At 43.7% G+C, this 23,571-nt stretch overlaps 1 protein-coding gene across 1 annotated transcript in view; it reads left to right on the forward strand.

Moving 5' to 3' along the window:
* Nucleotides 1-23,571, forward strand: part of NF1 (neurofibromin 1) — a 200,939-nt gene that overhangs the window by 175,534 nt on the left and 1,834 nt on the right. Inside the window, 10 exon segments of the mRNA XM_077749858.1 lie at nt 729-855; nt 2,407-2,538; nt 3,763-3,898; nt 5,121-5,278; nt 8,068-8,190; nt 8,583-8,713; nt 8,948-9,048; nt 10,114-10,256; nt 10,636-10,682; nt 11,928-12,144. Coding sequence (XP_077605984.1) covers nt 729-855; nt 2,407-2,538; nt 3,763-3,898; nt 5,121-5,278; nt 8,068-8,190; nt 8,583-8,713; nt 8,948-9,048; nt 10,114-10,256; nt 10,636-10,682; nt 11,928-12,144 — 1,315 coding nt within the window.

The following is a 23,571-nucleotide window of genomic DNA, read 5'->3' on the forward strand; positions in this document are numbered from 1 at the left end:
AATTCTGGAGCTTTACCCAGTGACCTTAAACCCTAATTATGTTGGGCAAGTTGCATAGCATTTTTAAGTTTTCAGCTTCCTTGCTTTTCCCCCCACTCGAATGTAAAATCCACCAAGGTGAGTAGTTTTTGTTCAGTTCATTCATTTATTTACAGAGCCTAGAACCATGCCTGGCACATCAAAAACACATAATAAGTACTTGATAAGTAAAAGAATGAGTGAATAAATCTGTACAATGGAGCTAATATTGACTGCATTGGATGGCTTTAAGGCTCCAGTGCAATAATCCATCTAACGTTGTTGTATACTGCAGTCACTCAGTAAATTAGAACTCTTTTTGTTGTCTTTTGAGTTTTCAGTCATAGTATACAAAACACTATACCTGCTACAATTCAAAAGATGGTCTTATTTAAAACAACAATAATTCTAGTTTTTAAAAAGTCATCACAATGTAAATTGATAACCATTTGTTTTGCATCATAAATCCAAGCTATTTCATCTTCTGTCATCTTATTATTTATATATGCTTGATCGGCCCACCCTAACTTATTTGTAGCATCTAAAACGTTCTGCGGTTTTCTGTAGTCATCGGAAAATAGTTTCTCTCAACTCGAAAGGATTACTCATGTTGTCATAGCAATTGAACACAATCAAAAACCAATTAAGTGGTACTTTAAGGAAAGATCCTGTGTGAACTCCATCAACCATCTTCTGGTTATCCTTAATAGAGTCCGGAGGAAGTATTTATGGCCATCCGGAATCCTCTGGAATGGCACTGCAAGCAGATGGACCATTTTGTTGGACTCAACTTCAACTCTAACTTTAACTTCGCGCTGGTTGGACACCTCTTAAAAGGTAGAGGCCTTGGGTCAGAAGAGTTTTATGAAATGATATCAAGAAGCCTGAAGTAACTAAAATAATTCATAATTTTAATAAATTGAAATAATTTGGCTCAAATGTCTTACTTTAACTGCAAATATATCTGTCTTCCTGAGCTATGTTTTATTCAATGTTTATTTTAATATAAGAGCCTAATGTCCACATCGAATATCATATTTCCCTTAAAAACCAAAAGAGTTGATTCTTACAATAATCCTAAGTACCGGACTTCCTACTAGCTGTTATTATTAGTCAGCACTAAGTATCTTTTTGGTTCTTGGAAATAAGACAGACTGCAAATCAGTAAGTGTTACTTGTAACTTAGGTTAGAAAATGATACGTTAGAGGTTTGATCACAGACTTTCCTCCACTTGTTTCTAACATATTGTTGATTAGGTGCATTGTTACATACGTACCACAGAACCTCACCTCTCTGGTACCCCACACTCCCCTCACCCCCACTTTCTGCATTGCTTACAGCAGTGGTCTCAGCTGCTTGCAGCCCCGGCCCGATCCCTGCCTGTCCTGGCTGTTCTCCCCACTGCTGACTTCAGTGTGGGTTAGCTTTGGTTTATTAATAGGGGACAGCCGTGGCCAGAGACGGTGCTGTTAAGGAACGGCATGTGAGGGGGGGTTCAGAGGCAAGAGCAGGGTAGGGTGAGGCTTGGGATGAGGAACTCGCATGAACCAGTGGTCCTAAGCAGCCCTTAGGACCCAATTAGAGTTTTGTGTCAATTTAAATGATTCTCAGGATGGAGGGATCATGGAGATTCCCCCAGTTTTCACCTGACATATGTACATACACCCACTATTGCGAATGTAAACATTTGATTTCATCACCTCATGAAACTTCTGCAAAAATATGAATAGTTTTAATCACTAAGGCAAATAGGGATTGCCTGAGAGACATTACACTGACTCCAGGAATTCAAAAGAAGGGCTGCACTAGGCTGGCTAAGCGCTCACCCGCTCTGTATTTCTAGAAATGTGCCAGGGGTTTTCCACGTATACACCCCCTACTGTAAAACGGAGTAGCATTACTGTTTAAAAGGTGTCCAAAGATCAAGCTTACTCTCGGCTCAACCCTGTTCTTTGGGTTCTGAGAGCATATGCGTCCTACATCACCAGGGTTTTTTTCTTTAAGAAAAAAAAAAAGAATTTTGAGCACAAGAACCCTATTTTCAAAAGATCTTAAGATGATCTCCAATACATAGATTTTTTTTTTTTTAAGTCCCTGCATGGCTTTAGGGAACGGGATATCTGAAACCACATCCATCTTTCCTAATTTTCCTCTCCCTGAGGTACCTTCGAGTTCCAGGAAACAGTATTCTCTTCTACCAAAAAGAGTTGGTACTTAATCTTTTATGTAATTAAGCACTCACACTTGTACGTTTATCTTCCCAAACAGCCGTTCTCAGAAGGCAGGACTTTTCCCTTCTTTGTCAAGTTGCTAGCCAGCGAGTGAGAGCTCCAGGAATCATCGTGGAAAGAATGGATTAACTTCCTGTTCATTTTGATTTCTTGCAGGCTACAGGCATCCTTCGCCTGCCATCGTTGCAAGAACGGTCAGAATTCTGCACACACTACTGACTCTGGTTAACAAACACAGAAACTGTGACAAGTTTGAGGTGAACACACAGAGCGTGGCTTACTTAGCAGGTAAAAGCACAAAACGGACAGAATCACTCTTAGCGAATCCGTATCTAAGAACACCTGTCAGTCCTTCATCCAGCTGGTTGCTTGGCGGGATAAAGAGCTCATAGTCCATAAGCACCAGTCCTGCGGTGGTGGTTAAAATTTTGCAAGTTTTGCCACAACACTTTTCCTTGTGAAAGAACTTGCGCCACAGTCCGAAATGCACTCCCTTGGTCATCTTTGGTTCAAGACACCGCGTGGTTCCCTATTTTCTGTCATAACATCTGAAGGCCTCAGCCTGGCATCCTTGGGCCCTCCAGCCGTTCTCCTGACCTCGTCTTTCCCTAAGTTCCGTAAGTCCCAGTTTTTATCACCTCCCCAGATGGATGGATGGGCTGTTGTAAGCTCCTCTCCTGGAATTGCCTTTCTGCCTCTTAATAGGCGTTCCTGACGCCATTTGTTTTAGCCAGATGTCTGCCCATCCCCCATCCCATTAAACCTTCCTCCTTGCTCTTACCCAGTTTGTGTTTCTCCACTCGACAACACTTAGCGCTCCCGTATAATGCAGTTCTCGAATGTAGTTGTTCAGTGGAAAGTGTGGATTCCCAGTTTAGGAGACTGCATTTTGTGGCAGCTTTTCTGTTGGAATCATTTGCCCTTGGGCTAATCATCTAATATCTCAGTACTTTGCCTGATCTGAAAAATAGACCTTATGCCACCTTTCCTGCCTACTTTCTGTGTTTGTGGAGATCAAATGTACATTAAAGCACTTGACAAATACTAAGGTACTTATTAAATCTCAGTATATTTCATATTTACATAGTCTTTCAAAACTGACCATAAACTTCCAAGGTAAGAAAGTCTGTCCTAAGTGGTTTATATCCTTTTTTTTTTTTTTCATGTTTGTTTATTTTTGAGAGAGAGATAGAGAGCGAGAGCAGGGGAGGGTCAGAGAGAGAGAGAGAGGGACACAGAATCCGATGCAGGCTCCAGGCTCTGAGCTATCAGCACAGAGCCTGATGCAGGGCTCAAACTCAGGAACGGTGAGATCAGACCTGAGCTGAAGTCAAACACTTAACCAGCTGAGCCACCCAGGCGCCCCAAAGTGATTTATATCCTTAAACTTCATACTTTCTCTGCATGTCTGACAGCTGCTAACCTCTTTAGGAGGTTGTAAGAAATGTATCCTGTTTTAAGTCACACTTGCAATTTGTTAAATTTTCTAATCTTCATTCTTTTTCCTTTAAGCCTTACTCACAGTGTCTGAGGAGGTTCGAAGTCGCTGCAGCCTAAAACATAGAAAGTCTCTTCTTCTTACTGATATTTCAATGGAAAATGTTCCTATGGATACATATCCCATCCACCATGGCGACCCCAGCTATAGGTAAGTAGACTTCTTCTCCCATAACTATGTAATTATAATCAGGTTTCAATTTTCCATACCAGTGGAGACAGGCAGCAAAAACAATCAAGAAGGTAATATATAGGGGAATGTAAAGATATCTAGGAAGAGTATATAAATCCAAACTCCTTTTACACACAGTGTTTTATGTGGATTAGTAGTAGGAAAGTTTCTCTTCATGTAACCTAACTGTAATCATGTTAACATTAGTTTGCCTCTGTTAGGCGCAGACCAGTTGAGTAATGAAGAGATGATCAATTGAAATGACTGGCTTGTAAGACAAGGCCTAGGAAAAAACGAACATGAAATATAAGCAACATCACATTCTTAGTGATGGAAGACTAAGCTTTTCAGATTTGTGCAAAGATACGCATGCCACCACATTTGTCGTATTTCCTTCTGCCACTTGAGAATGTTCTATGGTAGGATAATCGCATTATGCCCCCTGTTGTCAGCGCAGTTTGAGGTGATATAGTTTTCACTATAACAGGGAGAAATGACATGAAACTTTGGAGACTTTCTATATTTTCAATTAAACAAAAGTCATCTTTAAGTTTTAGGTACTGTGTTGAATATAGGAAAGTAATCTTGTATCTGTAGAGCTTCTACCCTTCAATTTATCAGCATCCCGCTTTGATTAAAAAGTCTTCCACGGTTGCCCACTGAGATTTTCACAATGTATGCAGAAGTTTTCCAGCCATGCTTGGTTTTTGATAGTCTTATTCTTCAATCCTTTCTATGATTATATTTCTCTGAGATATGCCCTTTTTGTTATGAAAAGGAAAAAATGAGGTTGCTGGTGTTCTTCTGCCAAAGTATAGTTGATTTTCTGGGTTTTTAAGCCAAGAATACAGTTGCCTGTTCAGACTTGATTTCCCCTGATTAAAAGATCAATGGGATACAGTTCTGCCGTGCATCAGTGAGCGCCTACTGTGTATAAGATATCGTGGCAAGAAAGTAGGTACTAAGGAGAAAAGTGCTAATTTTTAAGACAATTTCCCAAATAAATTCAAGAAACAAAGGAAGAAAGAGACTATTTCTTGAACATACACTAAGAGTTTGTACCCGAGAGCCCTTTAAAGTGCAGTTATAAAATGAAGTGAGTGCCATCGTTGGGAAATAGGACAGCCGATCGAGAGGGGCAGGCAGTGGTTGTCTTGGTCACCATGTCCCCTAATTCTTCCCATTTGTTTAAATCTCTCAGGACACTAAAGGAGAACCAGCCGTGGTCGTCTCCCAAAGGTTCTGAAGGCTACCTTGCCGCCACCTATCCTACCGTGGGCCAGACCAGTCCCCGGGCCAGGAAATCCATGAGTTTGGACATGGGGCAGCCTTCTCAGGCCAATACGAAGAAGTTGCTGGGTTAGTTTATCTCACTTACATAGAATTTTTTATACTTGTTTTTTTCTGGTCAGATACTTTCACTCTTGGAAAATTACTTGAAGCTGTTCAGAATCATCACAATTTCCCATTTTGAGGTAGCAAAGTTTTTGATGCCAATACAAGAGAGTTTGATGGGTCGGTTAAGCCCTATCAGTTAAGACAGAGGAATGAGAGCGGGATCTTGAAACCGCTTTTTCTGGTTCCTGGATGGAGTACTGTGCCTCTCCTGGTTTTGTGCTGCCTCGGCCAGGCAGCAGGGAAGCGGGAGAAGGAAAAGCACCAGCCATTCGTGAGAAGTACTGCTTGCCGCACTCAGACGCAGGGCCTTTAACAGGGTACCTCCCCAAGGGTCTCGCCTGAGAGCAGAACACATCAGTATACGTGCTGTGAAGCTGGATGGTGCCGGTGGCCACCTTTTCTCTAGAAAGACAGTAAAGCAAGGTGGTTTTGATTACCGCGTGCTTTATTACTCTGTGATTCTTCTTGAGAATGAAGATTGCTCAGTTACATCGGCCTCTGTCAACGAGAGGTACACCTAAAACTCTGCGAGACCCTTCCCCTTACAAAATCTGAACGTAAATAGCGAGAGGGGACACTCACCTCGCCTCACCTTAGAGGACACGCAAAGGTGCCCTTACACACCGTTGCCTGAAGTTGTAATTGTTACTAGCAGACCTCAGGATCCTTATTTCAGTGACCAGCACCATGAATGGCCCAGTGGGTCTCAGGTATCCGCACAAGCATGTTTTTAAGTATCTTTTTTTTTAATGTTTTTTATTTGTTTCTAGGAGAGACAGAGAGAGAGAGAGCGAGAGACAGCGTGAGCAGGGGAGGGTCAGAGAGAGAGGGAGTCACAGACTGAAACAGGCTCCAGGCTCTGAGCTGGCAGTCAGCACAGAGCCCGATGCGGGGCCCGAACCCACGAACCGCGAGATCATGACCGAAGCGAAAGTCGGACGCTTAACCGACTGAGCCACCCAGGCGCCCCGTGTTTTTAAATATCTTTGGGAATTGGGGAAGTGTTTGTGTTCATAAGGAAAACTTTGGTGAATGAATAATGAAGGGTGAAATAAATAACCTGCCAGTGAGTCATGAAAGAAACAGAAACTGTGAAGGTTAATCCTTGTCACTAGTCACATAGGGTTGTACCTTTTGTTTGAGTTTCTTTCTGTTTATACTGTGTCATGAAATAGTCTTCGAGGAGTTTCCTGATAACTCTGTGTTTTGTAATTCTGGATTTTCATGCTAGGGAAGTTATCGGTGAAAACCTAAGTTTAGAGAAAATGGACTGTTGAATTCAGTTAGCCCATGTGCTAGATGAACAAGTTACGGTCTCTACCTTGAACAGCTCATAGTTGGGTGGCCAGACTCACAATCAGCTGATTACAAAAGCATCCCCAAGAGCCACTAAGTAACACTTCTTGCTGAGGGGAAACTGAGGATCTGGGGAAATTGGAAAAGGCTGCAGAGAGGAAGTAACTTTTGGCCCGAGCGTGGTAGATTTACTGTGTGCTTGCCTGACAGATACAGGGTGAGGAAGGCGAGTGTTCAAGAGACGGGGAGTGACGTGAGGAAAGCCAGGTCAGGAAGAGCAGCTGTGGGAGGTAGGGTGAGAGGACGCCGGGATCGAGACTGCCGGAGCCTTTGTGGGCCGTGTTGAGAGATTCAGCCTTTTGTACCCAGTAGGGAAGGAACGTCAGCAAGTTCTGTTTTTAGGCAAGTTTTTCTGACTGCGACATGGAGAAATAGGCAGAGGTGCTTGGCAAGGAGACCCCATAAGGGATTGATAGAGCATCCAAACAGGAGGCGTGTGGGCCTACACTAAGGCAGGAGCCGTGGGAGAATGGAGAAGACAGGAAGGTGTGCAGTGATGTGTGGAGTAGAACAGATGAGACTTAGTGCAAGTCCAGATAATCCACTTTCACTACTTACATTTTTCTTTTTCAGTGTTTGCTTATTTTTGAGACAGAGAGAGGTGGGGAGGCGGGGTAGAGAGAGAGGGAGACACAGGATCTGAGGCAGGCTCCTGGCTCTGAGCCGTCAGCCCAGAGCCTGACGTGGGGCTCGAACTCACAGACCGTGAGATCATGACCTTAGCCGAAGTTGTACGCTTAATCACCTGAGCCACCCAGGCGCCCCTCACTTTCATTACTTTAACTAGGAGAAAGAAAGGTATTTCACGTAGCGCGATACATGATTAGAGAGACTCAAAGCCAGTGGAGACAGTGCTACTTGGCCATTTTTGAAGCACATCCCAGTATATCTATTATGTAGTACGTTCAGGCATGCAAGTGTTGTTTTCCATGCAAGATAGAAGAACTAACGTCAAACTTTGATCCTGCCCACATTTGGAAAATTTTCATGTTCATGACTAATCCTTGCCACGAGCAGAATTTCTTGAATTGAGAGAAGGCTGTTCAGACATAGTTGATCTTCAGTGCTGAACAGTGCGCACCCCGTACCCCTCGTCAAACGTTGTACTTGTTGGCAGAGCTTGGTTCCCTCCAGTGTGGTGAATGTAATCTCAGTCTAATTTGGACCAGCGAGGTACATCCGGTCCTGAGATGGAAAGCCATGGGGCCAAAGTTCCTTGACAAGATGGAAACCAAAGGAGAGAGGCTCTGCCCCCAGGGATATGTTTGAGCTTTCTTTGCATCCTTAAGTGAAAACTTAAACACTTGATGTCCAGACATTTTCTTTTTAGTATAAATCCTATTCACAGACACTGTGGTTAATGAACTGCCATATTCTGTAACTTTTGTTTATAGGAACAAGGAAAAGTTTTGATCACTTGATATCAGACACAAAGGCTCCTAAAAGGCAAGAAATGGAATCAGGGATCACAACACCCCCCAAAATGAGGAGAGTAGCAGAAACTGATTATGAAATGGGTGAGAAACAGAGTTAATAATTGATCTAGATCATTGAAAATAAGGCGGGAGAGCCATATTTGCTTTCCAGCCATTTCTTGGAATCTTGAGGATGAAATATAGACGCATTTGCTCTTTCTCAGAAGATAAGCTATATGGTCCTTAAAACGAAAATATTCCTGAAATCTGTATGAAAAGTAATCATGTATGTGATCTACAGCATTGTAAATAGCTAGCCAGAACTTGTGTGTAGGTGAATATTAATTCTTTATGTTGTTTCTGTTGCTGTTTTAAGTACCTGCTAAAAAGCTATTGAATTTTAGAAGTAACATTAAAGTATGTTAGGTGAAGTGGTGTCTAGTGTGAACTTTCGCTCAGTACAGCTGATCATGTTAATCCGTATCTCACTGCAGAGACTCAGAGGATTTCCTCGTCGCAGCAACACCCGCATTTACGTAAAGTCTCGGTGTCTGAATCAAATGTTCTCTTGGATGAAGAAGTACTTACTGATCCGAAGATCCAAGCGCTCCTTCTTACCGTTCTGGTAAAATTTTTGACTTTTCGTGGAGGGTGGGTTTTTTGCCCTCAACATTTTTNCCTCAAGGTCCATCCATGTTGCTACACATTTGCCCTCACATTTTTATTGCAGTCTATTCTCAGGAGGCCCTTAAGTTTTAAACACGTGAAAGGAAGACTGTCTTCTGCTTCTCACCAGAACAAATAACAGTTCAGCCACAAAATAAAATGTGTTCTTGTTGACTTTTTTGCACTTCGGCAGGCTACGCTGGTAAAATATACCACAGATGAATTTGATCAGCGAATTCTTTATGAATACTTAGCGGAAGCCAGTGTGGTTTTCCCCAAAGTTTTTCCTGTCGTGTAAGTATCTCTTATTTGTGTTTAACTTTTGTATCTGTCTTGAAGCCACATGCTTTACAAAAGCTCAGGAAAAGTATCATCTGATAATGTTCACTGGTTGCGGGGGGGTGAGGCAGTGTGATAGAGATTTTAGCTTAGAGGCCGTGGGATTAGTGGGGGCCAAGACGAGTTTTGGCCTATTAGGAAAAATAATTTTTTTATCTTGTTGATTTTTTTAAGTGCTTCATCATGATGAGCATTGTTCATTCCCTCACTTAGGAGCAAACCATTCGATGCTCTGTGTACCTGTTTTGGTTTCATTTTTTGGTAGAGCTTTTGTATTTATCCACAGCTGAGTGAAAACAAAATTAACCTTCTACATAGGAGATGACTTTTATTCTCTATTAAGAGCGAAGGTCATATTAGCCTCAAAGTATTCAAATCTAAATAACCCAAAGAGACTTAGGAACTTCTGTTCGTGATCTAGACCTTCTGTGTAGTATCTTTATATCCTTACTTTTGTTTAATCTCATTTTAAGACTTCAGAATTTTATATAGTTGCCTCTTGATTATTTCTATTAATGGAGTGTAGCCGGGTTAGACATAGTTAATTTCCTCTTAATTGTGAATAGATCATATGTTCCACCCCTTCAAATCAATTTTGCTTTCTTAAATGGATCTGATTCAGCATTTATTAAACATTGATTGGTATGAAATTTAGTTTTAATTCCCTGGGCACAAATCAACGGTCAGCAGAAAGAAAAGGCCCTAAAACATATTGAATGATAGAAGCCAACCTTGGCTTGAGCAAACAGTCACCGTATATAATTAAACCTGGTTATTTGTCAGTACTAGTTGGTTGTTTTCACCATATTTTTCTCGATGACCAGAAAGAAGAAAAGAGGACAAACCAGAAAGTAAACTGGAATTTATTATAGAAAGTTGGGAAAGCACCAGAAAGAAAAAAACACTCCTCTCCCTTCATTTTTATCACATTGTTCTGGGGACTATATGATGTTTTCCAGTGTATATTTTCACTTCATTCTCCTTTAAAATGTTCCTGTGTTGTGTTGTGTTTTGTTTTAGACACAATTTGTTGGACTCTAAGATCAACACGCTGTTGTCATTGTGCCAAGATCCAAATCTGTTAAATCCAATTCATGGAATTGTGCAGAGTGTGGTGTACCATGAAGAGTCCCCACCACAGTACCAGACCTCTTACCTGCAAAGTAAATGTCCCGGGAGGGTGGTCGATGGACTTGCTAGTTGTGTGCGCTGGTTCAGAGTGCGTGACCGCACAGTTCTTTATAAGGGGTTGGCTTGTTCATACGTCTCTCCCCATATGCCGTTTTCTGACCCTTTTCATTGTACGTTCAGTGGTGCAATACAATACGGAGTTGTGGTTTACAACTTTTTAAGATTAAAATACGGTTTGATACTGAGTAGGTTTCACGTGAGTTTTAGTCTCCCCTGACATTCATTCTAAAAAAAAAATGGTTTCAAATGTGTGTAGGTTTTAAGTGTCACCAACTATATAACTTATTTCATTTCTGTTAAGATTAAGAGAGTGCCGTGCTTGTTCTAAGAGTAACATTTGATTTGTTGCAGGTTTTGGTTTTAATGGCTTGTGGCGGTTTGCAGGACCCTTTTCAAAGGTAAGAAAATATTTTTTTCTCTACTGATAGAACAAAGTTTTTGTTCGCATTAGTGTACCTGCTCTAAGAACACACAATACTCTGAAAGCCAGAATGATGATCACGAGAAACACGTGATTTTTCTAAAAGGTTTTCCACCAGAGACTCTTTCCAAGAGGCTGCACCTTTAATAGCTTTATATATTAGTTTTTACAAGAAAACGACTCAGTTCAACTTGACTTTTCAGAAGGGTGTGATGAACTTCTGCAAAGTTTTCTGCTCTCAGTCACTCATGTGTTTGATGATCGTAATGCATACACTTAAGTGTCTTGTAATCAGAAAGGAGCATTACCTGTGGTTAAAATCTACCTTGTGACGCAAAAGTAATACAATGTTATACGTCAGTTCAGTCTCCGTTCTTAAAAAATTACATAAAGAAAAAAAATTACCTCCTGAAAACATTTTTCCTTCCAACCGCTTGGATTAGATTCATTCTTCCCTGAATATTTCCTTATTTGTTCCTATTCATTTTTTTCTTTGATTGGCATCAGTTGATACAGTGCTACATAAATGTGTTTTTGATTATTCTATTTATGGTTCCTCTAGATTGATTGAGATTCCTTGAAGGCAGGACTTCTGTTTCTTTCCCCCACGTTCCTAGTGCAGTATTATAGCTACAGGCTGGTAAAGCAATATGAATTACTAAACCTTGTCCTGGGTTTAAGAGTTAGATATTTCCTTTTTATTTTGTTCAGTTATTACTGAGTATCTTTTGATATGCAAAGGTGGTGATTTTTAAAATGGGTCTGAGTTCCTAGAAATAAGTATCTCGTGCAGGAATGTGAGTAGTTTGCCCGCCCTCCTCTGCCCTTCCCAGTGTTCAGTTGTCAGATATCTACATGGCAGCCAGAATGATGATACTCCGCTCATTTTCTCTGTTTCGGAAAACTGGCTGGACATCATTCCTGATGGTTTTATTGTCTCAGGACTCATGCCGTCTTCGCCTCTCCGTGGCTTTCAGTAATTACAGGTTCATTCGGAAGCCCTAGGTGTAAGCCGAATAAAATTCCCAGCGTTAAGTCCTATGGTAGTCTAGAATACGACACCACCCCCACCCCCACCTTCTTAACGCTGCAGAATACAAAAGAAGAGAAAACAGTACATTAAGCCCAAAACAAAAATTGAGTTAATCTTTTGTGGCTTCAAAGGGGATTTACAGAAAAAAAAGGATGGAGCTAAAATAATTTCCTATATTTTCCATTACAGCAAACCCAAATCCCAGACTATGCTGAGCTTATTGTTAAGTTTCTTGATGCCTTGATTGACACGTATTTGCCTGGAATTGATGAAGAAACCAGTGAGGAGTCCCTCCTGACACCCACTTCTCCTTATCCTCCTGCAGTGCAGAGCCAGCTCAGTATCACTGCTAACCTTAACCTTTCTAATTCCATGACCTCACTCGCCACTTCCCAGCATTCCCCAGGTTAGTAAATGTAATCTTTATATAAATTTGAGCAATACTATTAATATACCAACAGCAGGACTTCCCTTGTTATCAGGTTATAGTATATTTACAGTAGAGTTTGCTCCTTTTGGTCATAAGGTTCATCTTACATTTCTCCTTTACCTTATAGCTGACTTGAACTTTGTTACTCTATAAAGCTTTCTACTTTCAAACAGTTATTCGTAAGGCAGTGAAATGTTTAGTGTTCACATAGTGTTCTGAGGTTGATGATTTTTTTAGAGTTTGGGCAGGAAGAGCAGCCTCTCAGGTGCCTTACCCTGTAAGTGAAGAGGATTAAAACTCCCTCACGAGATAGCCTAGCCTCGCCCTAAGGGCCTCTGTGTCCCTGATGCAGCAAACAGTATCCAAAAAATACAAAAGTGTGGTAGTGCCCCACCTCCCTGTTGCCAGCAGCAGCTCCACTGTCCGGAGACCAACCTGAAAACCTGTAAATTCACAGCCAGAAAAAAAGCCATCTCCAGAAAATGACATCTTAAAGCTCGTGAGTGTATTCCTTACCATGGAGTCGCTCTTCGGTCCACATGGGAAGAGTGTGCCAGAAACACGCAGCCAAGAGGTGGAAACCCTGAGATGGAGCAGCTAATGGCTGGCGCAGGGCTGAGTCCCACACGATGGCAGAGATGGCAGACCTAGACTCCTGGGCTCGTTCAGGGTCCCGGCGAAGGTTTTCACAGGGCTCTGGTCCGCCCTAGAGACGCTTCTGCAGAACTGACCCCGTTGTCTGTGCTGCTGGCCGTGGGTGGTGAGGGAGGGCTGCTGTGTGCCCGTGTTTCCTCTTCAGAAGGGCTGGCCTCTCAAACGGTGAAAACTTAGAAACGGTTTTGCATTTAAAGTTCCATTATCTGAACATTTTACTTATGAAGCCCCTCATGCTATAAGGAAAGGTACTATGTGTCGTTCTTTTTTTAGGTGTTCACATGGATTTTCTTTTAAAAAGCAGTACTCCTATTTTGTGATGTTCAAGACACATAAATAGGACCTGGTTTATAATCCCAGTTTTTGCCTGAGTATTTACACATACGTAGTTTTGAAGGCCTGAAGAACTCGGCTAATACAATATCCAGTTCATATTATGAACCATCATATTAAATAACCTGTGTCCATCTGTTCAACTCTGGTCGACAACAAAGCTTTGGTCAGCAGAGCAGACAAACGATTTGGTCCAGCATTTATTTATCTGTCACCTTACTGCACTTAGGCTCTTTTTGCCTCCAAGAAATCAGAGAAACGTGGCCAACTTTCCTTCCGCAGATAACCACGCTCCTTTGCCCTCTGACATTTATTCCATAGGACAGCGTTTCTCCAAGTGTGACCCCGGAGCAGCATCTGCCTCATCTGGGGGCTCGCTAGAATGCAGGTGCTAGAGTCCCACCGCAGACCTCCCGCATAAGGAAGCCCAAGCGTGGGGCCAGCCAGCGATCCGCTTTAACAAACACCCCGGCTGACTGTTGCGTACGCCGGAGTGGGAGAGGCCCTGCTCTAGGGCCTGCCTGTGCTCTTGGCCCGGTGTCGGTGTTTCAACCACTAAAGCCAGGGAAAGACTGAAAATACACTTTCTCCCAGATGCTGCAGCCACCGAGTTCTTTCCCTCACCGTCACCCCCTCCACATCTTTGCGTTTTGGAGCTTAGGCGAACTACAGAGATAATTCAGTTCTAGGCCCACAGGGGTTGAGGGCGATGGGGGAACTGAGGTTTAGAAGAGCAAAGGTAGTTGCTGTCACACGATTCTTCTCCAGAACCACGGCCGGTGCTCTGTCTGCCGCATGCGTCTGCCATCTAGCCCTCATCTTCTTCCTTCCCTTCATTTCCCGCTTCCTTTCACTTGTGTATTTACGCCGCCCCGTCACTTCCATCTGCCTCACGCTGAGCCCACCACTCCTTTTCTTCTGTAAGGCTTTCTGTCCTCTGGGTTCCTTGTTGTTAATGACCATCAGAAAGTGTGTAGATTCCGTCTATACCGTCCTCTTGTTTTTTTAAAGTTTGATCTGTTTCATCAAGCTTTTGCCTCTTGGGCTACTCACGTGGTGTTAAACCTGTCAAAATGATGGTTTGTTTTCATATTAACTCTTTTTTGTTTTTTTTACACCGGGACTAAACGTTAGGGAGATTTCTGCCCATCTTTGCCCACTACTGGAGACCAGAAAATAATCCGATTGAGAATAAAGGTAACAGTACAGGTTCCCCTGCTAGTTGATTCATTGCTTATATCCTGTATTGGTTGTTTAAAAAAAAAAAAAAAATCCCCCTACCCAGCAACCTGTTTTTAGAATTGTTTATAAAACTCGGAGCACGGTCTGTAGGGTTTTAGTTACGGCTTTATCCTTGCTCTTGGCCAAAAGGCTGAGAAGCGATTTGTTTTTTTGGTTCCAGTTCTGAACCAATCGTGGTTCACTACCACCACTTCCGGTGGGTCTTCAGATGGCTGCTTGATCCGACCGCCACACTCTGGAAACCTTCGGCCAGGCTCAGGGGAAACTGAGGCTTTAGAAGCAACAGTCTGAGTTAAGGAGAATCATGGTGTTCAGTTCCTGGCCCTGAATTGCACATTGTGTGTCCTTGGTTTCCCAGATCAATTTCCCACATGTTTTTGGAGAACAGGGTTATCTTTTCAGTAGTGATTTCACTCTCCAGCGAAACGAACCCCTTTGTATCTTTAAATTGTGGGCTCATCTCCATGAAGGGATCCTGACTTACCTATGTATGTAATTACTGCACTCTTGTCTTTTGCTCTTCTGGAATACCTCTTTAAGAGTCAGGATTTCATTTGTAATTCGGTAGACTGCTTTTTATCTCTAGCTGCATGTAATCTCCTATTCCTGTCCCCTCTATTCTTTATGGAGTGGAATTTGCAGATGCCAGAGGGCTGGAAGGAGTGATGAGTCTCATCCAGGTTCCTAACCCAGCCTAGCGTTTCAGCATCGCTGTTTGGCTGCAGAAAAAGCAAAATAATTCCCGCTCGCCACTCCCATTAGCCAAGTCCCGAGCAGAAGTATTTAAAGAAACTCCATGTCACCCCCTGACGCTGAGCACAAATGTGGCTTGCCACCAGATTGCCCAACAGTTAATCTGCGCCGTCTCCTGGCTGTAAGCAGGTGAAGCCTCTGTGGCCTTGTGTCCAAAAGGCATGGCGCGGATCTGCCTAGAGCTCAGCCCTTCACTGCAAACTCCCCTTGTCAGTCAGGGCACTGCTGTCTAGACCGTTGTTTCTTAGCAAGGTCAGCCACTTTGCTGTATTTTCTTTTTGGTCACCAGCCAGCATGCTCTGCCATCAAATCAGCTAGGGAAGAGATGCCTGAGCTCCCTCCCACTCCCAGGCATTAAACGTCACTTCAATTAAACAAAGTTCTTTCAGGTGGTGATCAGCCACCCGCCCTTGAGGACGCGCAGTGGTCATTTACTTACGCAAAGCGATTGCCTCTGAAAACACATTCTTCTTGACCAGTTACCCTTGGCTCACTCGTCCGTCCCCTTCGCACAAGGATTCTTTGATAAATCTGTATTTTAACATGTGTGTGTGGCTGTTTTCTGGCTCCCTCCCTCGTTGGAATTGAATTTGGCAGCAGCGGAGCCATCAGTGGAGTTCAGTGCATGTAAAGTTGTATTAACCAGGGACCTTTTAGCCAAATGGGTATAGAACTTTGCCTCTTCAGGTTTTCCCAAAGGCCACTCAGAGAACCCTGAAGAGAATCCATAAAATTTACTTTCTGATATATAAGAATATTCCAAATTGATTTTGTAATCCACTGTAAGTCCGGAGTAGTAGAGCTGGACATGAATGGAAGAACCAGGATTAGAGACAGAAAATCAAGTCTGTCCACTTAAAAATGTTGAGGCGGGGGCTGGAGGGAGGGAACTCTCTGTCTTAAGGCCAAGCCGGGAGCGTAAGCACAGGCGATGAGCAGAGAAACCTTTTTAAAGCCATAGTTCTGAATGCTTTATAACCATTTCAAGTGCAGTCTCCTGGCATCTTCTTTGCATGTTAAAGAGCAAGTGTATTCGAAATAAAATCCAGATGGAATTAGTATTCATTAAAAAGAAATTAAAGAGATCCACTTCCAATGTTTTAAAATTTAATTTATTCTCTGCCCAGGTCTCCTAGTCTTTTTCACGCTCTAATTCAGTAAACATTTGAACATCCATTTTGCAGGTGTACCCTAGGCACCCGGGGACACTTAAGGAGGGGAGAGACCCAGGTCACCAAAGACGTGGCAGTTTTTGCCTCTGGGTCTCAGTATTGGGTTTTGAGCTAAAGTTTTTACTCCCTTCAAACAAATTCTTCATGTACACAAGGTCTTTGCTTTTAAGTGCAAAGTTATTACCAGAGTGCTCTGTGGGAAGTAACCGAAACCCCAGCTATCTGTCCTACGGAGATTCATTGTTTACCACTTGCAAGGAGCTCTTTCCGACCTAAGGAAGCGGGCGAGCTGGTAGGACGCAGTACCTGCCCGCAAACGCATTTCAGAATAAGAGCGGTAAAGTGGACACAGATAACTGTTTTTTCATTTGACCTCTTCTGTGGGACTTGCCATGTTGCACTTTATACCATATTCTGATGGAGCAAAGGGACATTTGTTTGGAAGAATCACGGAACAGTCACAAAAACACTTTTATAACGTATTTTTGACCTCGAAAAATGTGAGGTGTGTGTTATTCTTTTTTTTTTTTTTTTGACCACACCAAGCCTGTGATCTGTTTTCAGTGTTTGCTGCTAGAAAAAGAATCTTTTTCCCCCTTTGGTTAGCTTATTTTACTGTTAGTATTGGGGCATGAATTCTTTAGAACAAAAACCTGTTCAGTTGAGTTTTTTTGTTGTTGTTTTTCAAACGACCCCTTCCACTTTATTTTGGGACCGTGTCCAAGCCTGTCAGTTACTCACTGACTTTCCTTCTGAAATGCAGACCTGCCCCCTGGGAAGCTGGATGGCCTCAGCATCCTTGATTAGGAATACAATAGGGATCGCGGGCATTTTTGAGCCAGTAGCTCTGACAGCCGTGTGCACGGTAATTGTGTGCAAAACCGTTTCTGGACACTTAGACATAGCTCTGAGCCAGTAATGTGTTTACCAGGTTGAAAACGTCTCCCTCTTAGAAGAAACTTAAAGGCCTCTATCCGGGGCCTTCTTCAAATCTCCGAAACAACTTTAATGTTTCAGGGAGCTACATGTAGTACCCCCAGACCTTTATCTGGCATTCTCTTGATTTTTTTCTCTCTTCTTTTTCTGTGTTATTATCCTGTATGTAAAGGAGAAAAATAATTTTAAGCTGAGCCATTGCTTGGTGTGATTTCTGGTAATTTTCCATTTAATTTTTTTGTTAATTCCTAATTTAAACTAAAATTCTAATGGGCGTGGTAGAAGCACCTCTTTTTGTAAAGTTAGAAGTTCTAGCATTTGTTTACAGAGTGTAATTATTTGGGAAAGTAGTGGTCAGAGTCCAATAATTCAGAACAAACCTCTTCTGAAAGCCAGGGAACATAGCAGTCATCCAATATCCACTCGTGTGTTGCCCTTTTACAGACTCCTGTGGACACCACTCACTTCTGTTTTTCCTCCCATTCCGTGTCTGTGAAGCTTCTCTGCCTTGCTCTAAGTCGGCAGTTTTCATGCAGCCGTTTCCTCCTCAAGGTGCTCTCTCCTTCCGTCTCTCTGCGCAAGATACTGTGTACCCCGCGCTCACCCTGGACACGCGGTCCCCTGGAGCGGTGTGGCTTCGCACCCGCGGCACTGTCACCCCACCGCTTCAGGGTCTGGTGCTCATTGGGCCCACGGGGCTGTGCGGCCCGTCTCCGTGAGGAGCTGCTTCTGTCCCCCACCCCCAGCACTGAACACGCAACCCCAGCCCTGGGTCGACACAGGCAGGGTAACCCCAGGGACAGTTAATAGGGAGAGCTGAGTTTCTGGCCTAGGAAGTACTTGTTTTCCCCCAGTACCAATATAAATCCAATCCCAGTGTTTGCTTAGAGATTAGAGCTGGCTGTGTGCTCTATCACCTGTGTTTAAAAAAGAGAAATGCAGCCCACAGTTTGTTCTAAGGACTAAGAAGAGAAAAATGTGATCCACTTATGTCTGATTTATAAAAGCGGTCTTGCCTTCTTCTACTCTTCTAGAACTATTATACAAAAGGATTAGACCTGCTACCAAAAGAAGTATTGGCAATTGAGGAAAGTCTATTAAAATGGTTGTTAATTTTTGTAGTTACAATTTTGTACATCTAGCTTAAAATACAAACATTTCCACACATGGATTTAACATGTCTCCACGAAGGCATTTACTATTCCATAAGAGAAGCTATTGTTACCTCTTCTTCTAAGATTCGTATTTTGTGCTTATTCCCACTGTCCTAAGTACGCATCTTAGTATCCACGTTCTGGTGTAAAGTCCAAATGTTAAGATTTGTATTTTGTGCTCATTCCCATTGTCCCTAGTACACATCCTAGTATCCATGTTCTGGAGTCAAGTTCAAGTCCTGTGCCTTTGTTCTAATACTCTTCAGTACGTCCCTTGGTCTTTTCCATCTCAGGTGTCAAGGGCATCTTGTCTTGTGTGGTAATTACCCATGTGCAGGAAGTCTTCACGTGGATTATCTTACCTGATTCTTCTAACAGCCCTTGGAAATAGGCAGTTCTACTATTACCCTTATTTGGCAGATTAAGAACTAAAACCACATTACGTTCCAGTCCAACCAGGGTCTCAAACCTGGGTCTTCTGCCGTGTTTGCGGCATCGTCTGCAATCAGGAGCCCTCTGATGTGTTCGCCTTCTCACACAGGTCGTAAGAGTCTCCTCACAGGGTTGCCATGTTACGTATGTAATCAACTAAGCAACACGGGGTCAGGTGACCTTCCGGCGCTCCTGCACCCCTGGGGGTGGGGGGCACTTGACTTATTAGTCTCTTGGTCACGTGACCTCACAAGTTCCCGAACCCACTTTTCTTCAGCTTCTCAAGAACTAAAAGCCATTCAGTCCTTTTATTATTTCCTGAAAGGATAGGTTCCAGTTTGGGGAAAACATTTTGGTCTTAAAAAAGAAAACGGGTGAATTCTAAAAATGAAGTGTTGTTATTGTACGTTAGGCTGGCTGTGTCCCTAGCTGTCAAAATTAACGAACCCTGATGCCTGCCTTCAAGGAACTCATGTATGAGCAGAGGAGGTAGACCGATGACTTCACTGTCATGGCACCTAATCATTTTACCCTCTTGATTTTCCAAATTCTGGCCAATAACACCTTTTATTTAGGATTTCGTCTTTCTCTGGAGCCACCACAATTCACGGAAGCATCGTGCTTACTAACACACCGCCCTAGAGAACGTCCGGCCTCTTGGGTCCTGCGCGTCTGTCACTGGCTGCGTGTTTGACCACCGCCCGTCGGGGGCGGAGCATGGGTACTAAAACTAGGAAATCAGGGCCACGCAAGTTTTTGCCTTTGTTTCATTCAGGCGGTGGCCCCTGGGTTTCTGTCACCTCAGGGGGCTCTGCTCTCGTGCCCACTGAGGGTCAGAAGGGTGAGCCGGTGCTTAGGGGCCTCAGAGAGACCAGACCAGAGCGCGTGGAGGCGCGGGCAGGGTCTGCTCCCTAGTGTAAAAGGCAGCCCGTACTGTGCAGGGTGGGCCCTGCCTCCATCTGAGCAGTCGGTCTGGCCGAGCATCGGAGAGTGTTTCCTGGAGTGCCGAGGCCACATCCTTCACCAGGGGCTACAGAGGTTTCCAGGTGTCACTGGAGAGCACAAAGAAAGAATGCTGCCAAAATCCTCAAACGTGCGAGTCGGAAACCAAAATGCCGGAACTGGGCACCGGGATTGCCGTTTCATTCTAACTTGGCTTCTCCAAGATGCTGCACCCTGGTGTAAAGATAATGCATTTTAATTGATTTTTGCTTACAAATGACCCTCCAAGATGGTCATATCAGCTTCTCCTTTGATCTTTAAAATAAAACAGCTCTGCTGTGGAGTTAGGAGTCAGCCACAGTTACCTGTGTGTTACTGCAGAGTCGGGTCGCTGAGTAGGAAGAAAGCGCAGGTGCAAAAACAAGAATTGAGATGAAAATGGACTTGAAGGCCTATGCAGGACATCAGCCCCCCACATAGTATGGAGGCTCTTGGCTTTGGGTGACGGTGAAGTTAGGGACACTTTGTAACATTTTCACCAAAAGGAACACGTGCTCATTTGGGGAAAAAATGAGGAAGTTCAGAAAGCTAGAAGAAAAAATATCACCCATAATCCCACCACTCTACGATAACATTTGACTGTGTTTTAGACATTTTATAAATGTTTATTAGTACCTTGGCACATCTCCTTCCTGTTCCTTTTCTTTACATAGCAAAGGTCTAAAACTTTATAGCTTGCTTTCTATCCTTAACATTTAACCGGAAATAAATAAGGCTTTTAACTTTTTATTTAGAGGTGTGAAGGTTACTTGCTTGACGGAAAATAGAGTATCCCTGGTATTTCTTTGAAGAAATCTTCACGCTAGTGACTCAGCCTGTGACTACAGCTTCTGTGACTTTAATTCTTGGAGTATCGGTGGGCAGGCCCTTGTCCTCGGACAGAAGCATGGCCACCTGGCGGCGCAGCGAACACCGCCTTCTCCCCCGGGACTGGGCAGGTGCAGCGGCCAGGCCGTCTCGGGGCTGTGCGCCCGACAGCGAGCCCCGGCTGGCGGATTGCTGCCGAGGGCCACGGCCGCCCCCGTGGTGGCCCACGCCAGGCTGCTCCCGAGGGCCCGTCTGTCTCCTCGTCGTTCGAGGCTCTCCTCTTAAACCCTCCTTTTGCCTGAATCTTACTTGATGTTAAGGATAGGACCCCACATCAGGACCTGTGGACTTGAGCGCGTAGGCCCCATGCAGATTTAAGGAAATGCAAGATCATGTGCACTAGGTTCATGATCATTTCGGATGGAGAAGGCTAAAAAATCCTATTTTTGTCCTTCCCGCTCAAAATATGGCGCCACACCCTCGAGGTCAGGGGTTGCATGCTTTCTGGCCCTGTGATTACACTGTGATTGCAGTGATCGCATTTGAAACTGGAAGCATTTAAAGGGCGCCTGGGTGGCTCAGTCGGGGTGAGCATCCTGACTTTGCCTCAGGTCATGATCTCCTGGTTCAGGGGTTTGAGTCCCGCGTTGGGCTCTGTACTGACAGCTCGGAGCCTGGAGCCTGCTTCAGAGTCTGCGTCTCCCTCTCTCTCTGCCCTTCGTCTGCTCACACTGTCTCTCTCAGTGTCTAACAAATCAAAAAAGAAATTTTTTTAACGGAAACAGTCAGTTCAACCCATACTTACTGAAAAAGATATCAACTGGATCTTAAAGGAAAAGGAAAACGAATAAGAAATGATCTTTGCTTTCCTGGGGGCTCTTAACGCTAGTAGAGGAAATCAGCTGTAGACACCGGAGGTGGTGTAGGCAGAATGTAAGAAGTACAAATGCTCTCTAGAAGCAGGGAGAGAAGGGGGCGAAGTAGCTCTGGCAGGAGGTGGCAGAAGGCATCATGAAGCAAATGGAGATGAGAAAAAGTGGGTTGGAGATCTCTTGTGGAGACAGGCGAGGCACTGGCAAGGGCCTGCACCAGCACACACTGCCGGGCTCAGGGCACACTGGAGACGATGAGCAGCCTTCTTTCCGTTCTGCTGTTTGTTTGTTTGTTTGTTTGTTTGTTTGTTTATTTATTTAAATCACCTGGGGAAGATGCAGATGGATATGCAGCGGAGAATGAAACTCATCCAGAATTCTGTCACCCAGAGAAACGTTCTGTGAACATCTTGGCGTGCTTTCTTCCATTCACCTTCCTGCACATGTGGTTAGAACAGGACAGAGTCAAGGGGCCGGTCCGCTGTGTGCTTGGCTCCGGGGGACGGGTGGCGGGCACCATCCAACTCGGCACGCCAACTCCTGGCCCAGTGTGCGCTCTTTTAAAGAAACACTAACAAATGCCCACGTTCCTGTGAGAAGTTCGAGACCGCAGAGCTCTGTTGCGCCCGTGGAAGTCTGGCCTCACACTCGGGATTGAATTTGGGGCCAAACCTGAATGCTGTGTGGCTCCTACGAGGTCATCACAAATTCATTTCTTTTTCATGAGCCAGTAGATAGATGCCTGGATCTATGTCCATTTGCTGTAACATAAAGACTCCTTGACTTGAAATGGTACTTTGTCCAAAAATGGGTATTTCTTCATCCTCAGATTTCATGTGTATTTTAAAAATCAAATGGTATGATAAGAATAAAGTAAAAAATGCCTTAATTAACGCTATCCAGAAATAACATATTTTGGCAGATGTTTTCCCAGCCTTTTTTGGTTTTGGTTTTGGGGTTGTTGTTTTTTTTCTGTATGTGACTTTTTCCCTCCCTACTTCTAAATGATGGTCATCTTTCTCTATCAGCAAATTTCAACCAGTACTTTACATTTCAACACACATTGCTAAAATGCCCAGCTTTCTGCTGTCCCACCAAGTTATGCCACAGGTGGGCATAAGCAGTCATTATTTTGGTGAATTTTCTTGGAGCAAAACAGAAAAGTACACAGATCAAATTTACAACCTAGTGAATTTTTAAGAAGTAAACACTTAAATTAAAAATCCAACATCTGGATCAAGAAACAGAACGTTACCGGCACCCCAAGCTGCTGCCTCCATTTCCCCTTCCAGCCACTCCTCCCCGAAGATAACACTGTTCTACCTAAATTGTAACCTTAACTCATCTGATGGGTAAAAAAAAATACCTTGTTTTTTGCTTCCAGTTACTTTTGTGAAGTTAGTGCTTGGACTGTTTCTAAAATTCATTGTAGGGCCCAGTTTTTGAAGGTTAAATTTCCTCCAGGAAAGAAATGAATGGCATCCGTTTTCGGTGCAGAGCATGAAGTGATTTGTCATAGTTGAAAAGGTTAAAGCAGGGGCACCTGGGTGGCTTAGTCGGTTAAGCGTCCGACTTTCGCTTAGGTCATGATNCACTCAGATCATGATCTCACAGTTTGTAAATTCGAGCCCCATGTCTGGGGCACAGGGCTCTGTGCTGATGGTGCGGAGCCTGCTTGGGAGTCTGTCTCTCTCTCCCTCTCCCTCTCCCCCTCCCCCCACCCCTCCCCCACTCATGCACAGGCTCTCTCTCTCTCAAAATAAATATTTTTTAAAAAGATTTTACGGTAAAACCTTTGTCATATATTCTCAGTAAATATTTGAGTTCCTTTGAGACAGGCACTGTGATTTAAAAAAAAAAAAATCTTCCTTTCTTTGAAATGACAAGTTTCAGTATCTTCTGCCACTGGAAAGTGTAGTCTGTGTGCAAACACCAGCAAGGCTGTGTGGCTAGAAGCTGACCTCTGCTGGAAGCTTCCGGTACCATCTGGAGGAAGGAGCACTAGCCTTCCCCGGTGGCCGCTAGCCTTTCATTCAGCTCGAGCCC

Source organism: Crocuta crocuta, unplaced genomic scaffold (assembly GCF_008692635.1).
Source record: "Crocuta crocuta isolate KB4526 unplaced genomic scaffold, BGI_CrCroc_1.0 scaffold149, whole genome shotgun sequence".
Taxonomy (NCBI): Eukaryota; Metazoa; Chordata; class Mammalia; order Carnivora; family Hyaenidae; genus Crocuta; species Crocuta crocuta.